The 21,525-nt window shown below is 45.7% G+C and overlaps 1 protein-coding gene across 3 annotated transcripts in view; it reads right to left on the bottom strand.

The window, feature by feature from the left end:
• Positions 1-683: 683 nt before the first annotated feature.
• The window catches only part of LOC147621788 (ARM repeat superfamily protein), a 141,344-nt gene continuing 120,502 nt past the window's right edge, over positions 684-21,525 (bottom strand). For all 3 annotated transcript variants that reach the window (XM_086822800.1, XM_086822801.1, XM_086822802.1), the window contains 5 exons: positions 17,824-18,169; positions 17,552-17,691; positions 16,805-16,923; positions 16,498-16,693; positions 684-1,224 (listed from right to left, as the gene is read on the bottom strand). In XM_086822800.1, coding sequence (XP_086678926.1) covers positions 1,137-1,224; positions 16,498-16,693; positions 16,805-16,923; positions 17,552-17,691; positions 17,824-18,169 — 889 coding nt within the window. In that variant the 3' untranslated portion in view covers positions 684-1,136. The remainder of the gene's footprint in view (positions 1,225-16,497; positions 16,694-16,804; positions 16,924-17,551; positions 17,692-17,823; positions 18,170-21,525) is intronic.

The raw sequence follows: 21,525 nt of genomic DNA, 5'->3' as shown, positions 1-21,525 counted from the left end.
ATGTATCACTTCTCCCACCATTTTCTGGACTAGGGTTTCATGTACTTACCTTGGAATACCTACCATCCAACAGGACTAATGCCATCCAGAGCAAGGCAATGTCTTATGTTTTATAAAATTTGACAAATCGTACTTAGCTAAACCACATTCTATAGAAACAGAAGAATATACCAAGTAAATCCCAAAAAGCTACAGTTACCCTTAGGAAGGCATCATCTCTCAGGCACATTTCCTTCAATCAACAACGTTATTTGTAATGTACGTTCTCATTTTCAACTAGAACAGTTTAAGATGATGATGACAGATAAAAATGGTACGGGCATTCCTAGAGCACATTCTGCAGTACGCCAACAAGCAGAAAATAAACATCATTAGAGATGCAGACTACCTGTGAACTTAGGACAACATGTCTCCTAGACACATTTTCTTCAATCCTTATCGGTTCTCAACACATCAATCATGCTCATACAACATGTTCTAGGTGGTTCTACTGGAAAGAAAACGAATCATTCATTGGCTAATTAGCCTTGCTTTACAGCCATTAAACCTGCTAACCATGCCATGGTGCCCAAAGTAGAAATGGTTAAGTTGGCCCAAGTGATTTCTTATCAGAGCAATTGAGCTCTATTTGTGCAGTAGATGCTCAATAAATTGATGCCAAAGATCCTAAAACATTGTGCATGTATGAAAAAGGTGATCATCCTGCTGATGATTTTATTAATCATAGACATACATACATCAATAAATTGTCACGAGTGTGCTGATACAGGGCTTTGTAAAAATACATTAAGGATTCCCCTCAATTGAAAAGGTCAATATACCAATCAACTTAGAAAGAGAGGTGTTGAGACTACTCATCCTCTTAGATACAACAAGAAGGTAAAGAATTGACCAACTAAAATGATTTGATGTGAGAGACTATACTTATCTCCTGCACATAATAATTCACTCATAAAGCTTTTCAGCCTTGAACCCTTGTATTGAATCAATACTGTACAACAGAACCTTGTTACATCTAAGTAATGGTTTTCAAACCTGACAGTTTTCCCCAGTTAGCACCTCACTTTCTGTCATATATGGGACAAACTACAAAGATTATGATTGTGTACAAGTACTGTGACACAACTATTACTACCTTAAGGAGGCAACACATTTTCCAAAAAGCCAACCTCCGAGCCTAGAAGTCGTAACAAAACAAGAAGCAACTCGCGAATTCTGGTCTCTCTGCATAGAAAAACAAGCCATTTAATGAGAGATACAGGCATGACAATAAAAATACTACAGTTTAGTTAACATTAAGAATGTACACAAACACATGCAGCCTACCACCCTCACTAATGTTAAGGTGTTTGCATGCACATGCTTTTAATGCTTGCGGGTGCGTGGTTTTATTGTATGTATGTGTCCCAGGGTCGGGGACGCCCATGAAAGCCCAAGGACGGGAGTGTTGCATTAATCTAACGTTTTAACAAGCAACTTTTGTGAGTTTTGCAGGCTTGTTCACATGGTTTAATATCATGCATGTTCACATGTATTTATAAGTGGGACTAGAAAAAAAGGGGAGACAAACGGGGGCAACCTTTGTAAAAGGGCGGGCATTACTACAGCATGCGGAGGAAAGCAAGATATAAAAACATATAGGCTGTTGCTATAAAAAAAAACAAATTCAAGAAAAGCAACCTAACCCATATAAATATGTGGCTTGGATTATTTTGGAATCATCAAGAGCAAGGAGCTCTCCACATCATCACTGTATGGACTGCTTCATCCCCTTACGTCATCATCTGGACGACCATCTACACCAATGTAAGATACTGGCCGCATGCCGTCATTGATAGATTGAAAAGCCGCATGTGCCATCACCACAGCGTACGGCCACAAGACTTCTATATTGTATTAAAGCTATCACCTTACGGCCACAAATCTGCTTAAAGCTCCCCAAACTTCCCAGACGAGTATTGTGGCCACTCCCACCCTTACTTAATCGTGCAAGGATGTTCCCTTCGCCGCCTGCTTGAACACACGAGTGTTGATTCGGTGGTTTGCTTTTGCTGGAAGGTTCTCATGGAAATTTTGTTGCTGAGAAGTTCTCTAAAGATACAGAGTAGCTGGCGAGCGGCTGACTTGATGGGGTCCCTGACAACATGCATTTGGGTGAGTCAGAGGAAGCAAGCGACCCTTGTGTTGAGTCAGGGCTTTTGGATCCTACGGGCTACGAGACCGTCGGCATCGACGAACTTTGGAAAGCTCTGGGGGAAAATCTTGTACTCAGAAGGAATCACTCATCCTAGACTGTATTTGGTATTAATAAATCCTTGAAGGTATTTGTTTGTTAATGCCTATGTTATCAAGTGAATTCTGTGCTATGCATGCCTCCCTCTGTCCCTTCTCTCCTCCCCTTTGAGGATCAAGTAAACAAGAACCTTCAAGATGCACTCGCGTGCTGCTCGGGCCATGATCTCGTCAAAGGCCATTCTTTAATAGGAACCCGATGAATCTGGGAGGAGGATGGAAACCCATCCTTGCCCAGGCACTTTTTTCAGGGGTAGAGAGCCTATAGAGCTTTGGTGAGCTCTTCATCCGTGGGACTCCAGGACAGTACTGAGAGCTGAGAATATCATTACCCTAGTATACTGCCGCCCTTGTTGGTTCGATCCTTCATCATGGGGTGATTCAGGGTCAGCTGAGATCAAGGCTTGGTACAAGTCACTGGCAATGATAGAGGCACAGGCGCACATGCAGGAGACATGCCCGACTCAATCGTCCAATACAGACCCCATTGCACATCTGATGAGGTCCTGACCAGCCAGTCGGTCCCCTGCCAGAAGGATGCTCTCATGTGGTAGGAGAACATCCTCCTATTAGTCCCTATTGCCTCTAGCAAAATGCAGGAAGCCTCCATTTGACTGTACCCCTGAAGGCGGACACTGAAGGGAGGCCTGGCTACTTGAACGCAGGACTCCCTGTTCTCTAGACGACTGGAACCAGTCCTGGGCTGCCGCCTGAAGGAAGGTACTGATCTTGGTGAGTGCTCCATCAAGGTTCAAGGCTGCCAATCGGGAACAGAAGCAATAAGCCTGCTGGATCTCCACAACTCTCAGAATCGTGTTGCAGACTTGCAGTATTGTAGAAGGCTACCTGAAAGCCCAACCATCTGTTGGAGGTCTTACTGCCATGGATCCTCCATGAGAAGCACCACCCCTGTCGTCCCATACCACCAAGACCTTGATAGGTCTCAAGCATAGAATGTGTTGGATAAAATTGATGAGTACACGAGGATAAGGGATAATATATGAAGCATAACCTTAGAGCAAATATGTGCAACGGTCAAAGGTGTAACCACTAAGCAGTAAAGTATCAAAAGAATTCATCCAAGTAGGTTGAAGCCATTCGTGGAGAATTTGGTAGGTGAGAGATCATGGAGGAGAAAGAAAGAAAGATTTTATTAACATCTTCTAAAGGCCAAAAAAGGCCTATGAGACAAAACCTGTGTACATCATCATCATGTCTCAATAGTCATCAAATGGATACAAAAGAAAAAAAAAAGTACAAAGTACTCTATAATGTGGAGATAAATCACATACAGGGCTCTGGTTAACTACTGTGCGGTGGGTGGGAGGGAGGGGGGGTAAATACATCCAATAAAGCATCTAGCTCTAACCGGTGCTAATGACTGGGTGTAGATGTCATACATCGGGTTAGGGGCAAGATATCTCCCTCGCTCGGGCTGATGTCACTCCTCTACTAGTAGATGTAGAGATAGCGCATCTCCGAGTGACCTTGGTTTGGACCAAAGGAGCTGTGGAGGATGTCCCACCACTGAGTGGCTAGAAGGTAGTGATCCGTGTCTGAGATGTACTATCCCTCTGCTGTGGGAGCTGCTCTAATAACCGCTCTCTATGACGTCGTAACTCCACCAAGAATCTCCCCAAGCATTTCTGATCATGAAACTGCATAACTCTGCTGAGTGGACCAAATCCCTCCTTGAAGAGAGAGCGGTATATCCCCCGAATCTCATAGTATACTGGGCAATGGCAAACATAATGCTCCTTTGTCTCCACCTCTATGTGGCACGCCACACAATCTGCAGATACGTGTCTCCCTCGGGGCTCCTGTAGCTCTCCCTGCCTCTATCTCTAGAGTGTGTGAAGATACCCGAAGCTGCCCAATAGTAGTGCGCATGGCATGAGACATATATACATCCATGTACCCCGGTCTCTGCACAAACCCATCCTCTGTGAGCTGTAAGAAATGATCGTGGTAGTGCTGCCTCTTCACAAGAAGAGGCTATGGAGAATCAATCCATGTATAACGTGTGTATAGCTGTATCAAATCCTGACGTATCAATCGGTTCCTCTCCACACGGGAGAGTCTCATGGTCGGATGGTCCTCATCATATTGAAACGGAGAGAGCATGTCCATACTCATCCCATGTAGTGAAAACCACTGTAAAACCTTTGCATACCATGATTGTCGCCCTAGTGCTGCTACTCGCTCTGATGACTCTAGGGCCTGTCTCGGTAATCTATCTGGGGGCATGTGCCTAACCCGCTGAATAAATGTCATTGTCTGAAAGAGTGCCTCCACTAGCATGGGCGAAGACGCAAACTCTGCCAAAACTGTCTCATGTGGCGTCGAGGCTTTACTATGAATCATCCGTGAGAACATAAGTATCTGTGGGCGCTCTAAACCTCGCCATCCGCTCGCTGATAGTCCTGGAGCCCAGATGGGGGATGCATACATCAAGGCTGGTGTCACCATGGTATCAAAAGGCCATCCCTTTGTGCGGGGTTCCTGAAAATGTGCCTAGTGACATAAAGTTTGGCCAATGTGTGGCTTACCATCACAGTCCTGTAGTTACCCGGATCCATAGGTTCGCCAGCCTTATGGATGGGGGCAATAGTGTGTAAAGTCCATGCGGGTGGGAACCCCTCTACGATAGCCCTGTTAAAGAGATGTGCTATAAATGGTGCCACCGTGTCGACTGCATACGAAAAATGCTCACCTCTAAGGCCTGTGTGGTCCTCCACGCGTCTATGCTGGAGTCGGCGTATAGCACTCTCCACCATATCTGCTATAAAGAAAGTAGAGTGAGTGGGCCAAGGCTCTGAAGGATAGGGTACAGGTGGCTGATCCAGCACATCATATAGTGATTGAGCATACGTATGCCAGATCTCGGGGTCAGAGATAGGGGTGTGTGAACGGTGTTCCCATAGCCTCCACCAAGCCTCAGCTGAGTCGTTGCTCAAAAATAAGTGGTACATGTCCTAGTGTTTGGTTTCCTCGAACATGCGTTTCTTATGGCAAGTTAAAGATTTGTTAAGTCTCTGTGCCTTGCGGCCCGAGATTTCACCTCTCTACCTCCCGTTTGAGACGTGAACGAGTAGCCTGACACTCATCATCGTACCAACTATTTTGGGGCATCTTTCCAGTGTTACTCTTGGCAATACTCCTATAGGAATGTGGGAAGCTCAATAGGGCGGATGTATGTAATGATTCTGTAAGCTGTGTAGTAAGAGTGTCAAGAGGTAAGTGTGGGTCTAGATGAAGAAGGCCTCAGTAGATATAAGTACCATATAGATGATCACAATCATGTGTGAAATATATAGTAGGGCGGAGTGATGTACTAGTAGCAGGTAAAGTGGTAGAACTAGAAGGATGTGCTCATAAAGATAGTATCAGGTATGTATGGTCCACCCCAATAGGACAAGTAGGGATGGAAAAAGAGTTCACAAGACTCATGGTCTCTATGGGACCAAGAATGTAGTCAACAGTACTCCTCCCTCCTCCATATGGAAAGCAAGTGTAGGCTCCTGAGCCTGGCCACCTCTTGAGCCCGTTATAAATAATGAGCTGACGATGCGCACCAAACACCAATAGCTGTCTCCCAAGTTTTTTGATCTCCCCTCGATCCTCCAAAGATCTCTGTATCCCAAGGTCCTCATCCAGCCCCCTCAAATGTGGATCCTCCATGTCATACACCTCTACTCTGAGTCCTAGTATTAAAGTCTCCCACTAGCAAAATATCCCCACCCCCCCCTCCTATACTCCGTTATCCCCTCCGACAATGATGTGAATATCTCCCCCTCCTCTGCTATAGCATCCTCATGCTCCTCTGCATCCTCCATCTAATCTCTATGATGCTTCCCCTGAGCAAAAAGTGAGCCATCTAGTGAGCAATAGCATACAGCAATATATACCGCCCTCGTATCTGTGAGCTGCCCTCTGACCCACATGAACCTAGCCTCCTCATTTCGGCTCATCACTGTAACACGTGGCCAGAGCTCCTCCCTAGAAAGTACAGCCACTCCCCCCGATCCTTGAACACCTCCTGCCCATCTAGTCTGTCCTCTAAATGCAGACTCCCATGTATAGCCTGTCACCCTTGGCAAACTGTGTCTCTGTGAGAAAAATAATGTCCCGATCTCCCAGCACCTCCTCAAAACGCCCTGGATCTAACCACAATGACCCATTGCAGTTCCACATTGCCATCTGTACCTTTGTCTCATAGGCCGCGAGTCCCTATTCGATGATCTTGCCATCAATGATAACATGACCGTCGCAATAGAAGGCTTTTTTCCCCGCCATTCGTGCCGCCTTCACTTTGGGCATCTCTTGTTTGCAATGTGCCACTTGTGCCTTGGTAAGGTCATCATCCAAGTAAATTCTGTCCCCAGGTAAACCTCTAGCTACTACCCTTTTTTTCAAGAATGTAAGCCTGCCTGTGTCATCCTCAAGGTGTAATATGAGAGGACGTGGACTAGAAGTGTCTCTGCCTGCTCTCCAAGCTTTCTTGAAGGGTGTCTCACCTTCGTCGTATCCCAATTTCTTGCATAGCATTTTCCCATCCTCTTCCAGAGTAGAGCCTTCCCCTACGGGCATGCCTGTCACCCATACGTTCAATTGGCGTAACTCATGCATTCTCTCCTCCTCAAGGGTGGCATTCATCAAAGCCATTCGCCCTTTCGTTTGGACCACCACCCAATCCTTTTCAGCCTCTTGCTGAATTTCCTGTTTCACCTTAGCTGTCTCCACCTTCACCTCCTCCTTCACCACCTCAGCAAACCGCTTCTTGAGCTCGGCCTTGATTTCTTCGATGTCAAGGCTGATCTCTCCATCTTCTTGTTCTTTAATCCCTTGCACCTTCTCCTTAAGCTGAGAGATGTCCGTTTGCATGGTTGACCGTTGCTCTCCTAATGCTTTGATTTCACCTAAATACGTGTTTTCTTGCCATACTAGTATGTCCTTGATCACTTTCAACCCGTCCTTTGATAAATCCCCTAGCACACTCTTCTCCTTGTGTCCTGAAATGTGTTTGTCCATCTTGTCTATGATGTCGGTCAGCTTGCCATACACGCCCTACCATTTGGATGATCGGGTAGGTGTAGGTGACATTGTACTCCAAAAGAGGAGGCGGATGATGGCGCTGAAGCTCAGAGTGGTAGCTCTTTTGCATAGAGCGCAAAAGAGAGAAAGAAAGAAAGAAAGAAAGCGGTATTAACGTCTACTAGAGGCCGAACTCGACCTATGAGACAAAACAATGTACAACTGTCAATGTCTTTTGGATGTCCAGAAAAAAAAGGACAAAATGAACATGCAATAAAGTATGAAAGTACTGAGCTAGTGGGGGAGGGGGGGGGTGATGGATGGAGCACTACTGCTATAGGCTCAGTATGCAACCTATATGCGTAGGGTATACAAGAATGCAATGTAGATCTGTCTAGCTCCAACCAATACCATAATAGGGTTCTAAGATGTGATACATAGGCGATGCCGAGGCAAAAATACCTCAAAGCATGATCTCCGGGTGTGAGTGTAAGTAAGCTAGCCGCTCCTAGATATGGTGTTGATGTCGAGCCCGTATCCCTGTGATCTCCCTCTGATGTAGTCTGGGAGTCTGCTAGCCTAGTGCTCTCGATCTCCGTTTGGCTCGGAGGTCCGTAGCGTGCTCAAGTCTGACCCCCTCCTCTGTTAGGGTAGGCACTGGGATAGATCTCTGGAAGAAATCCGTGAGGTGGAGCTGTCACCCCCCTCTCCCTGTGGTATGAGTCCGTATCAGTGTCTCTCGGTGGCGCTGTCTCTAACAACAACTGGCCAAATCTGCACTGGTCTGCAAACTCCATGACCTAGCGGAGTGAGGGATGTCCACTGAAGATGGTGGTGTATCTCTCTCTAATGACACTATATGCTCTGCATCTGCATAAATAATGTTCCTCACACTCAACATCCTCCTGGCATAGTCTACATATCTTCTCTGCTCTTTGGGGATCCGTGCTGCCCTACCTGCCTCAATCTCAAGCTGGTGTGATGACACTCTGAGCTGGCCAATCGCCACTCGGGCACTATGAGGCATGTACACATCCATGTATCCAGGTCTCTGTATGAATCCATCCGCTGAGATACGCATAAACTGATCTTTGTAGTATAGCATCTTCGGCGGTAGAGGCTGACTGGGTGTAATCCAAGTCTCTTGAGTGTATCGCTGCCATAAATCCTGCCGAAGGACTCTGTTCCTCTCACTATGAGAGAGCTGGATGTGTGGTGCATGTATATCATACTGGAAAGGTGGCAGGTGATCTATGTCGAGACCATGCTGAGTGAGCAACTGTATCATCTCTGAATACCATGATCTCCTATCTCCACTCTCTGCGAGCTGCTTGGATGCCTCAAAAGCTCTATGTGAGAGTCGATCTGATGGCATATCTCTAATCCTCTGTATCAAGCAGATCGTCTGGAAGAGGGCCTCTACTAGCATAGGAGGTGCAGCAAACACCGTCCGGACAATGTCATGTGGGACGGAGGGTTTGCTGCGGATCATCCGTGAGAGCATGAGAATCTGAGGCCTCTCTATCTGAGACCATGTGGAGGTGGCGAGCCCAAGTGTAGCATACATCAAAGCAGGGGTGACTAGTGTGTCAAACAACCACCCCTTCGTGCTGGGCTCCTGCAAGTTGCTTGGTGACACTCTCGCTCTAGCATGGCCAGAGCTGCATATCCTCGTGTGAGTATCCCTGGCTGCCTGTGCCATAGCAAATCTTCCTGTCCTCTTGCTAGTGTGAAGATGGCATGTCGTCAAACCGGCCTTGAGGTGTGGAAAATCATGGCCTTGGTTTTCCCAAGGTTCACTGTAAGCCCCCTCTGTGTGCAGAAGTCATGGAGTGCATGGAGATGGTGCTGTAGTCCAATCCGCGACTCAGAGACCAGAATAATATCATCTGCATATAGGATAATGTGGACTGTGGTACCTGAGATGTCTACCCCGTCCCCACCACCGTGACCGATGAAGTCAGCCACCTCATCGATGTATAGCCCAAATAGTGTAGGAGAGAGTGGGCATCCTTGCTTCACACCTATGGTGCTAGCAATAACATCAGATAGCCCCCCGGGGCATCGTATGCGCCCGAGGACCTGCTTATATAAAGCATAGATGCCCCAAACCATCTCTGATGGGATCCCCAATGACTGTAGGCGCTGGAAGAGTCTCTCTCGTGGCACCATGTGAAATGCTTTGCGGAAATCCACAAAGCAGCAATATAATCTCCTCCCGCGCCCTAGCCTGGTCAATCAAACATCTCAAAGTGAATATATGGTCAATAGTGGAGAAAGCTCGTCGGAATCCAGCCGCCCTGGTGCTCGCAATCCCTCCTTCTTTGCATATGAGCTCAACTTTGCCTCGAGCACTGCGCCATAAAGTTTGGCCAATGTATGACCAATCACGATAGTCCTGTAGTTGCTGGGGTCTAGCATGTCTCCTGCTTTGTGGAGAGGCACGATGGTGTGCATAGTCCACTCAGCTGGTAGGCCCTCCACTAGTGCCCTATTAAAGCGGTGAGCAACAAGATCTATCAGTGTGTGCAATGTGCGTATGATGGGGGAAGCTGCAGGTGGCGGCCGTATGTAGTAGAGATGACAGCTGGGTGGTGAGTGTATCTAGAGGTGACAGGGGATCCATCTGGAATAGCCCGTCATATACATGATGCTCATATATGTCTGCCAAGTCATGGGTCAAGTAGAAAAATATATGCGATGCCTGTGTGGGTGCTGGTACGGAGCTCGTCAGTGACAGTAAGAGGTACGTGTGATCCACACCAATAGGACAGGGGGGGATGTAGTCCACTCTGCCCCCCCCCCCCCCCCCCCTCATCGTGGAAAGCATGTCAATGCTCCTGAATCCTACCACTGTCTCATCCCGTTATAAATAACGAGATGGTGTCGTGCTCCCAGCTCAAGTAAGTGATGACCATATCTGGTGTTATCCAGCCCCATGTCCTCTGACACCCTGCAAGCTCCTGTGTCCTCCACCTCTAGTGTGTGCATCACCTCGAGGTGCTCGAAATCATAAATGTCGCACTGTCGGCTCTGTGTCCGTGCATTGAAGTCCCCCATAAGGAGGCCTTCCCCCAGGTTGGAGTAGTGTATGATCTCATCTGTAAAGGCTGCATATGGTGACTCTCCCAAAATGGCCCTGTGTCCTCCTCCTCCCCTCTACTCTCCTCCTCTGCTGTCATGGCATATCTCGACCCTCCAGGAGAGAAGTAGCATAGAGCAATGTATAACACCCTGTCAGCTGAGAGCTGCAGTCTAATCCACCTGTATCTAGCCTCCTCGTCACGTGCTACCACCTGTAGGCGCTCCTATAGCTCTCGCTTGAAGAGTACCGCTATACCTCCAGATCCTCTCGATGTGCTCTGTCGTGTGGTCCCCCTATATGTAAACTCCCACTGATAGCCCTCTACTTTGGGTAGCCCCCTCTCTGGGCTCTGGTGCGTCTCTGTAAGTAGTATGATGTCCCGTCCCTCCATGACCTCCTCCATCCTCCCAGGATGTGTCCAAAGTGCTCCATTGCAGTTCCAAACTGCTATGTGTATCTGTGAATCTGGATCCTCCATAGCCGATGTCCCATAGGCCACCTGGCGCTAATCGGTTATGCTGCTGCCTCCTTGGGGGCCTAAGAGAAAATTATGTTGCTGCCTTGGGGGCATGAGGAAGGGAGAATGTAGCCTGGTTGAGAAGGTAGAATCAAGGAGAGAATTATGGAGAGGTAGCGGTAATCTTTGAGGTGGATTCCCGACCTCATTACTGATGTAATCAAACTATGTATCTACACCTATTTAAGAGGCAACATCTAATGGAAGAAATAGCTCGAGTTTTATATCATTATGCTGGTCTTCTGTTAATTACTTACTACTAATCATTCAATGTGGTGCATGGTTATGTTTAATCCACTATGCTGATCCTAATCTATGATCCGCCATGAACTTCAACATAGTATTAGAGCCTTGTTATTCATTTTGTCTTCAGCCTGCTGTCGACTACACTTGTGCATCACTACTGTAGTCTCCTTCCCCTTGCTGCAGTCTCCTGTGATCTGCTGCAGTAACCACCTACTGATGACTACATCGAGTCCTTCTACCTGCTACCGACCACAATCGCTACCGCTCTTTCCCGACGATCTCCTGCAACACACTCTATCCGCACTTGCTACTGCGCAACACGTCACGAAGCACACCGGCTTCCTCATCGGCTACATCAGCACTGTACTGCAACCACACAAAGGCCACGTGCCCCGTTCATCTCAACTAGAGCGCCCACAATTGTTGCTAACTGTCTTTGCATCCTGCAACAGACTCCATGCGCCACCTTGTCATGTCAACTCCATACGCTACTTTGTCTTCCGATTGGTGCTCTACTTCAGTCAGCATCTGAGATCAAGCATATCAGCGTTAGCATCAAGGGACAATACGAACGCGGAATCGGTCAAATAACCTGTTGCTGATGATCGACGACCTGCTTGCTAACAATTAGACAACCTGCTGGCTGCCGACGGTCGACAACCTCTTGCTGACAATCCAACGACCTACTGCTGACATCAGACGACTTGCGCTGACAACTGCCAACAACCTTCTATGAACACTGGCTTTCTTGGCTAGGTTTACTTTTTGGCTGAGTTTATTTTCTCTGCATCAGCTCTCAGCTACGTTTACTTTTTGGCGGGGTTTACTTTCTCTGCATCAGCTCTTGGAGCCAGCTATCTGCATCAACTGGCTGAATCAACTGTCAGAGTCAGACTCTCATACTCAACTCTCCGAGTTAGCTACCTAAAACAACTGACTGAGTCAGATTTCGGAGTCATTTGTCAGAGTCAGCTGACTGAGTCAAATTTTGGAGTCAGCTATCTAAGTCACAGCTGACTAAGACAGTTGTCAGAATCAGCTATCGGATTCAAATTTTGTTCCACATTTATCCTCATGCATATCTAATTCTGGGAGGGCTCATTACTTAAAATATTTGGGATTAATCTTTACATTAATCATTTATTTCTTATAAAGAGACTAGACACTATTTCTCTGAGGTAAGACCTTCCCTAATGGCCACCAAGATAGATCAATTTGAAGGAACAAGCTTTCACACATGGCAAACTAAGATCAAATTTATATTAATGAGAAAGGCGTCGTGGAGCATTGCCAATGGGAAGGAGAAAAAAGCCAACATTCACAGACAAAGGAGAGAGTAAGTGCCACTTCTATGATAAGCCTAGACACTTTGAAAAAGATTGCTACACCAAGAAAAGGATGTCTGTAAACCTGGTGGAGGATGAAAATGAAGAAGAACCTGCTGATGCTGTGGTCTCTTTTGAGACCACTTTTGTTGACATTGATTGGGCCCTCTTAAGTGCTCATATGGATCCTAACTCATAATATGTAAATTATATATGCCAATTGAATCCTCTCATTTTGTAAACCAATAGACCAAATTTGGAGTGAGATCGTGTTGGGGCTAGGGTGCCCAAATGAGCCTACTGCCACTACAACTCCGGTGAGTACAAGCTTGGGGGCATAGGAGTTGGTACAGGTGTGATCAAGCTATGTAGCTTCCCATGGTATTACTGCTAGCATTGAGAGTCATCAATTTGAGGGACAGATTGTTGGATAAAATTGATGAGTACATGAGGATAAGAGATAATATATGAAGCATAACCTTAGGGCAAATATATGCAAAGATCAAGGGTGTAGTCACCAAGCAGTAAAGTATCAGAAGAATTCATCCAAGTAGGTAGAAGCCATTTGGGGAGAATCTGGTAGGTGAGAGATCATGGAGGAGAGAATGTAGCCTGGTTGTCGAGCTAGAATCAAGGAAAGAACTATAGAAAGGTGGCCGTGATCGTTGAGGTGGATTTTCAACCTCATTACTGATGTAATCAAACTATGTATCTGCGCCTATTTAAGAGGCAACATCTAATGGAAGAAATAGCTCGAGTTTTATATCAGTCTGTTGGTCTTCTATTAATTACTTACTGCTAATCATTCAATGTTGTGCATGCTTATGTTTAATCCACTATGCTGATCCTAATCTACGATCCGCCATGAACTTCAACAGAATGGAATGGCCGATAACTGAAAGGCATAATATTTAGGAAACCTCCCCTCCAACAACAATATCCAACCCCTAGGTTAGCCAAGCCCTAGCCTAATTCCTCCTAACTCATACCGTAACTAGGAATGACAAATACCATATGCTCAAAACCTCAGCTTGCTGAGACTAGGATGTCAATGCAGCCACCCTCTAGTTGTCTAGGTTTTCCATGGCCTCAGCTTTCTCGGGCTAGGCCTTCTAGCTAACCCCCGATGAGTTATCTAGGTCATACATACAATGAGCACAAACATGTGCATCTTCTCTCCACCCCTTCAAAAGTTTTGATTTCGTAAATGTTCCTAGTCGTATTCCCTTTTTGTTAAACAAGTATCACCCCTCTAGGTGTGAGCCAAAACATATGAGCCAATAACAGTAGTTTGATGTCCTTGTATGCTGTGAACGTTCGATTCACAGCATACAAGGCATAAAGCATGTTTAACAGGGCCTTATGTGAAGGTTTCCCCACCAATTGGTCTTCTAATACCATTGTACCCATTCTGAAGGCGGGTGATTACATGGACCCCACTAATTGTAGGACTACTATGAATGGTCACACGTTGGCCAAGATTTATGGATCAATCTTGGAGCATAAGCTCAGCAGATGGGCCGAGGAGCAGAGACTCAGAGCACCAGGGCAGGCAGGTTTCTGGAGGGGACACTGCACATTGGATCACAACTTCACAATATGGGGGATCATTGAGGAGAAGAGAGTACATGATGCTTTGATCCTCACACTTTACGAGTCTGTCACTGGCCGAGTACGGGACCTAGGGGGTGACTCGGAGGTCATACACAGCACTGAAGGGGTGGCTATACATTGATGAGATATCTGACTACATAGACAGACAGGGAGGACCAAGAGCACAAATGGCAGGAGTTCTGATACATATCCTATGCAAACGACATTGTCCTTATCTTTGACTCACCAAAGGGGCTACAAAGGAATTTGGATGCATTGCAGGCCTTTTGCGAAGACCAAGGTTATGATCTTTAATACCTCCCCGTAGTGGATAGGTAGATCCACACCACAGTTTACATATAGTGCAGAGCCCATGGAGCATGTGACCTCTTATGTATATCTTGGGATCACTTTTGGTGGACCGCAGTTCTTTATGCAAAAGGCAGCCGAAACCAAATTGATGCGTGGCTATGAAACCAGGGGCTCAATCGAGAGGCAGTGCTCACAGATACAGTTTCATGAGCCGAGCACAAAGCTCTGGCTATTCACCTTCACTATTGTATGGAGCTCCCATCCAGGGTCCTAGTTTGCACCATAGGAGGAGACGGAGGGGGGAGCTAGCTGAGACAGATGCGGAAGAGGTATATGATGGGTGGAAGCCGATGGAGAGGCCCCTAGTGATGATGATCTCACACATGATTAGGAGTAAGCCTTCAGTGCCACATGAGATTGTGCAAGCGGAAAGATCATCTTCTTCGCTTGACAGAGAACGGTTTCATCATACTTTGTACTACATGGACACACATCTATCATTTGGGGTGCGATGTGCAATTGGACAGATCCGCACCTCATCCCATTAGTTGAGAGTGGAGACAGCCAGATATGGGCCGGGGGCAGCTGCACCATAGGACAGGATATGCCAACTTTATCATACAGAGGCTGAGACAGAGGCCACCATATATGCCGATGCCCGGTATACTATGAGATCAGGGAAAGGTTCCACTGCCTCTTCCCAAACGGATTTGGACCACTTTCTAGGATCATGGATTTCCCAAACCAGAGATGCTTGGGGCTCATCCTACTGGAGCTCCGCAGACTTCTTCCAGACTAGAGCTCCCACTACACTCGACCTCCAAGTTGATGCAGGAGCACGGCTGAGAGGAGTGACACTAGACAGAGCCATCCAGCTATACAGAGCCCGATGTCCCCGACCCCATGGCCCCCGCCCATGCTCGCATCACCACAGGAGGATCAGGCCCATCATTTCCTACCACCACAAGACTTTCTCCCGCCGGCTCAGCTTTACTACATTGGGTACCATGATGTAGAGCCCTATGCGGGATATTGTAGGGTGATATGAGAGCTTGATGCTCTTTGTAATGGGATCAGCTTTGGCATTTCAGCTCTTGTTCCTTTCTTTTATTTTTAGCACCCATCACGATGTATTCCATGGACATGATGTAATCTTTTGGTCTCATAGGTCATTTTGGCCTTTTGTAGACGTTCATATGATTTTCTTTCTTTCTCCCACTCACCGAGTGAATGGTGCTAGCCTACTGCGGACCACGGGGTGCTCCCTCGATGGAGACATCTAGATGTCTAGCTCTGTCCTGAGCAATCTGCCCCAGTGAATCTTATATGGGTTGAATGTCGGCTGCAGCTCTCATGAGGTCCAAGGAAGTCAATGATAGATTACCCCATCTCTCGCATTTATGCTTCAATAGTTTGCCTCAGTGGTACATCCGCTCTAGTATGTATAGTCCCACGTGTCTCTGATCTCTATAGTGCATCACCCGTGACAAACGCCTGACCCCTCTTGAAGGGACAAAGGTAGCGTCCGCATATCGTAACGTCTGCGTATCTCTTGGTACACTGAGCACATATGTAAGTGTGTACTGCTCCTCAAACTCCATCTCTTCAACTACATGACTTGCTTGCATACCCGCCTATCTTGTGGGGCATCCCCTCTCCTTGTTTCAATTGGAAAGCGGTGTCACGACACCCTCAGCTGACCAATGGCAATCCTCATGGCGTGGAACATGTTCCCATAGAGATAATTGGGCCCCCAATGAATCAATCCCTAATGACCCTCAACAAATGCTCTTTGTAGGATTGGAGCTTTGGGATACCTCGGAAAAATTCCCCGTTCACATCCTTTGTAAAATAAATCTGGGCTCACCAAATACTGTCCAAATCAGAAGGGCGTGATTCCCAAATCTGGACAGTGACAAGTTGACAGCTTTCTAAGAGGTTGTCACAAGTCCAGCATTCTTGATTGCGCTATATTTGACCATCCTACGAAGACGTGAAACAGTAGCATCGACACTTTGAAATTTTCAACTTTCAAAAACAATCATGAAGTTTATATTTGACATGTGCACTCTTAAAAAGTTTCCATTAAATACCTTGTAACTACCAGCTCACAGAGGGGTCCGTAGAGCAACACAAGGTGAGCTCGTTTTCCAGGAGTTGGTTGACTAACGATAGAGAGAGCAGAGAGTTTGGTCTGCATGGAATCTCCAGGGTGCAATGTAAGCCTTGCTAATTCTTTGAGCACCAAAATCAATTCATCAATTCTGATTGCCGGCAAAGAAGTATCACCTGTGGACAACAGCACATCCGCATATCAGACCACATACAGAATCTGATGTGCACAGAACAAGTAAAAACAGTTTCTAAGAAAAGGGATCTTAAGAATTCAGAGATATAAACCTTGATCATTCTCATCTCTACAGAATTGTCTGAGGATAAAGTCACAGCGAGCCACCAGAACTGGCATTGCTGTTCTGCTGACCATTATGGTGGACAAAGCATCACTAGATGTATCACACCTGCACATGCAGTAGTCGACATGAGGATATTTTACACGATCTTAAACTGCCAAAAAGTCCTCCCAATTCCCAACACCATCAAGCAGTACCTAGCTTGCTTACATTACAGAACATGCCATTAGTGGTTGACCACATTCATTGTGAAAGAACTTTGAGAACAACCGTACTAAGCAATTCCTTTTAAAGAATCCCACCTTTGAAAAAAAAAGCTAGCAGACTACCAGCATGACAGGTTGTCCACAAATATTGGACAACTTCACAAAACACTACTGAAGAATGTGGTCAGCTTTCCTAACTTAAGAAGAGACCCTTTGTATGTCATCATACAGAAAGCCAAGTGAGGCTCAATCGCAGGCTAAATGGGCAGTACCGGTTCCCACAATCACGCATCTGAGGGGTCTCACAAAGACAACAAAGAGTGAAACAAGGAGAATTGAGATCGTTACCTTAGGGATAGTAAGACGGTTTGGATCAGAAAAAGTAATTCAATAAGAAAGTGTGTGCATGCGTGCATGCATGTGCCTGGAGAACTAGATTATATGTGCTCTGAAGAAGTACACAGGTATAAGGTGACTAACAGGTCAACAAGTAACTGGGTGAAGAACATTTCGAGCACAAACAATTTTACCTGGATAGATTGAAGAGTGCCTGTAAACAAACAAATGAAAATCTGCTGCAGTGGGCAGGCAACAATTCTGCACTTCCAAGTGGCAATGCTGATGTGCGTGATGCGCAACGGTCTAACACATGGACAAGTCTTCCTATAACCTGCCAAAAGTAATCGTATGATATACTCAAAATCGTTACCTTTTTAAAAACTCTTAACATCGTTGAAATAGATAACTTTTTGAAAACTTTTGATGTTGTCAGTTAGCATCAAAAAAATGAAGCAAATCGTACCTCTGAAGGAGCACTCTGGCATGTCTTCAAGACCTTGTTGCAAAAAACATCCAGTACATTTTGCTCCAGTAATTCATCGGCCTTCAAAGAATCCTCACTCAGACTGTCCGGGTCCACAGTGACAGCACGCCCACATGATCCAACAAGAAATGCCTCATAAACATCGGCTAGCTCTTTCCAAAAACGTGGTCTGCCAGGCCCGCTTTGTAGCGCGTCACTGTCTGCCTTCAAAGGATGCTCAAATGATGAAATAGCAGCCAGATCCTGTAGAAGGATGCTGTTGTATGCACCAACAGCTGTTCTCCAGAGAGTACCATGAGGCAAATCTCTTCTTGTACACATACACCTGACACACACCAGAGCACTTGCTATCTTGAAAAACGCTAATTAAGCAACAAAAAATTTTGAGAGAAAAAGAAAGAAAGATATATATTTAATTAAATTTTTTATTTAGTTTATTTTTTCTAGGCAAAAGATCCTTCTATTAGTTACCGAGAAAAAACAGCCTCACTGGCTTGAAAGAACCATATATTAACTGTCTACTAAAGACCCAGTGGGCCTATGAGACCAAAGTGATATATACCTAGATGAATTCACGAACATGCCCAAATTCACTTTATAAGAAAGTGCGATTTATAACCTCATGGTAGTAATCCACAAGACAATAAACCATCAACTCCATCATGCATAGTATGGACTAGATACTACGACATCCCCACTAACAACATCAGCGCCCAATAGTGGGTGTAGAACTTGGTATCAATATATGCTCCCAAACACACACACCCCATGATAATGGGCATATCTCATCATGGAACGGAAAATAAAATAGAACAAATCAAAACTATCTCACTGGAGTAATATAAAACTGTCCATGGAAATCTCATCATGGAATACAAGGAGCATGAAACATGAGAGGAGCATCAGCCCCCCATAGATGGTATACCACTCTCAAAAATATCAAGGATGGGACAAATGAGTATGGCCAAGACGTCTCCATCAGCTATGTCACGTGGAAAGGTAGCTCGATGGCATGGCATGAGACATGTGAACACTCATGTAGCCCGGTTGCTGGATGAATCCATCCTCAATGAGCCTAAGGAAGTGATCTCTATAGATGTGCATCTTTAGTGAGAGCTCCGAAGGTGTGATCCATGTGCAATAGGTGTAAAGGCTGAGAAGGTGTGATCCATGTGCTGTGGGTGTAAAGGCTGAGAAGATCTAATTGGACAACCAGGTTGGTGTCCTCATGAGAGAGCCGGAGAAAAGGGGACAGTCCATGCGGAGCCCATATCCAGAGAACCAAGTGGAAACTCGGGCATACCATACTCCATGGTGGCCCTCGAGTAACTATCTCGAGGACTCCATGGCAAGCCCCCGATACCTATGGGGATCCATGTGACTGATGCAATGGAGGTATGACTGTCTGGAAGAGTGCATCCACTACCACCTCTCCTTGGAAGGATGAGGAGGGATGCTTACATTTCTTTTGGTGCTATCATTTGGTTGACACAATTGGGCCCACAACTCATGTATGACGAGAACAACAAGGATCTGGTCATTACGATCAGCCACGGAGTTGCTTGGCGGTGCCATCTTCAGGACCTGCCAAAGTCAAGATATGTCCCACCTACACAGAGGTTCGACAGTGCATGGGAAATTATTGCTAGCATTGCAGCCTGGAAAATTTTGCAAGGCTAGATGCACTAAGGCCATTGAGAGCACTTTGGTTTATGATACACAATGCCTTTGCATGATTTGGAGTGATATCATCCACACCCTCATGGCTACTTCGGGTAAAATCTAGGGATCTTCGAGGGCTGTGGAGAGAAAGAGCACCAAGTTTATGAGAGAGAAATCATGGCATCTTTGTCACTGCCACTCATATGGAACCTTGTTCCCAGCACAAGGCACCTGATTAATATAGGAGCTACCTTTAGAAATTTTTACTACACTTCAAATCACTTCCTTATGTTGAGGGCACTTATTGATAAGGCACATGACAAGCCTAAGAGAGTCTAGTTTTTGTTCTTTGGACTCGCTTCAACAGCAATCGTGAATCTGGGAGTAGTTTGTCCCATCCAGCTTATCCTCTTGGGATAGCACACCAAATACAGCTTATCCTCTTGGGATAGCACACCAAATACATCTGTAGCATTTTGAGCCATGGTATTCAAATCCACACTATAATGCCTACAGGCAAAACCAAGAAGCACTAACGTGCTTTGCCAGGTAGCAGAATGCCCCTGCGCAAAGTTTTTGCCTACAAAAGTGCAAACACAGCTTGCCTTGTACTCACTGAAAAGTCCAGAAACATCCGATGTATGAATTAACGTGTCAAATCTCTGCACGATGTGTTAAATCTCTGCATTGTTACCCCAATCCATCCTCCAAACATAAAAACCCCAAATTTTGCATCCAATTTTGGCCCCAATTTGTATCATATTGCATGAATTTCAAGAAAAGCCCCAAATTTTGTATACAATTTTGGCCGAATTTCAGAGAAGCCCCAACATTTGTATACAATTTTGGCCCAAATTTGTACCAAATTGCACGAATTTCAGAAAAGCCCCAAAATTTGAATATAATTTTGGCCCCAATTTGTACCGAATTGCATGAATTTCAGAAAAGCCCCAAAATTTGTATACAATTTCAGCTCCAATTTGTACCAAATTGCACAAATCCCCAAAATTTTTATGCTCTTGCATGTTGTACCTCCAAGCTAAAAGCCCCAAAAATTTCAGAGGTTCAAATAGGTTCAAAATGATGCAGACCTGTAGATTATTGGGAAAACCACAAAGTTGACCTTGCTGAAAACAGCAGGTACAGAGGAAGACCCTAAAGTTGACTTCTCAAGCAACAGCAGGCACACAGTTGCAGGGGCTAAACACAGAAGTACAGTCGACAGCAGTCTCCCTTGAATCTGTACTTCAATTCTCCCAGATCGCCACAGATGGAGCACCTAAACGGGCTGCGGTATCCACCCCAAGTGGAAAACCCACATTGGCACGCCCTCAATGGCCATTTTCTCCCATCAAGACAATGTACAGGTTTGAGATCCACTTTATTGTCTCCTTTGCAGTTTGCCGAGGCTATGGTGCCCGTTGTGAGTCAGTACTCTTGAATGAATAAGTATCACCCCCTCATGTCCTCAGCACCCAAGAGAGGGTGCAAGTTCATGCATAAAGATATGTCACCATAGAAACAAATCTTCATGGATACACCATCCAACAAGTTTCTATCACTTCTCCTGAGATGAAGGGAAGACTCATCCACCATGAAAGCCAGCACTAAAGAGAATGCACACATACTGCACACATACGCGCACGTGCAGGCGTGAATAGCTGGTTAGGCAATTTAACCGCATTGGATAGAAAAAAATCAATATAAACCAGCCACCACAACTTGGACAAAGACTATCTGGATATCTGCTAATGTAGTAGAGAGCTCAATGAGGTAACAGCTAAAAAGTTGTTTCATCCATTGACCTTGTACCTTTTCCTTTCCCTAACACCAAAGCAAAAGTGGATAAATCTCTCTTTTGCTTAGTTCTCAGGTACTTGCCCTTGCTGTCTGGATAAACTTGCAATAATCCAAATCGCTTTCACCAGAGTACCTAATAGATTATCTACTTGCTAGCTGCTTTTGAACACTCAAGTTAATGAAGAATTTTCTTTGAGACCTATCTGAAAGCTCCATACA

Source organism: Cibotium barometz, chromosome 29 (genome assembly GCF_041138505.1).
Source record: "Cibotium barometz isolate CiBa-2024 chromosome 29, ASM4113850v1, whole genome shotgun sequence".
Lineage (NCBI taxonomy): Eukaryota > Viridiplantae > Streptophyta > Polypodiopsida > Cyatheales > Cibotiaceae > Cibotium > Cibotium barometz.
This window is presented reverse-complemented; position numbering and strand designations above follow the sequence as displayed.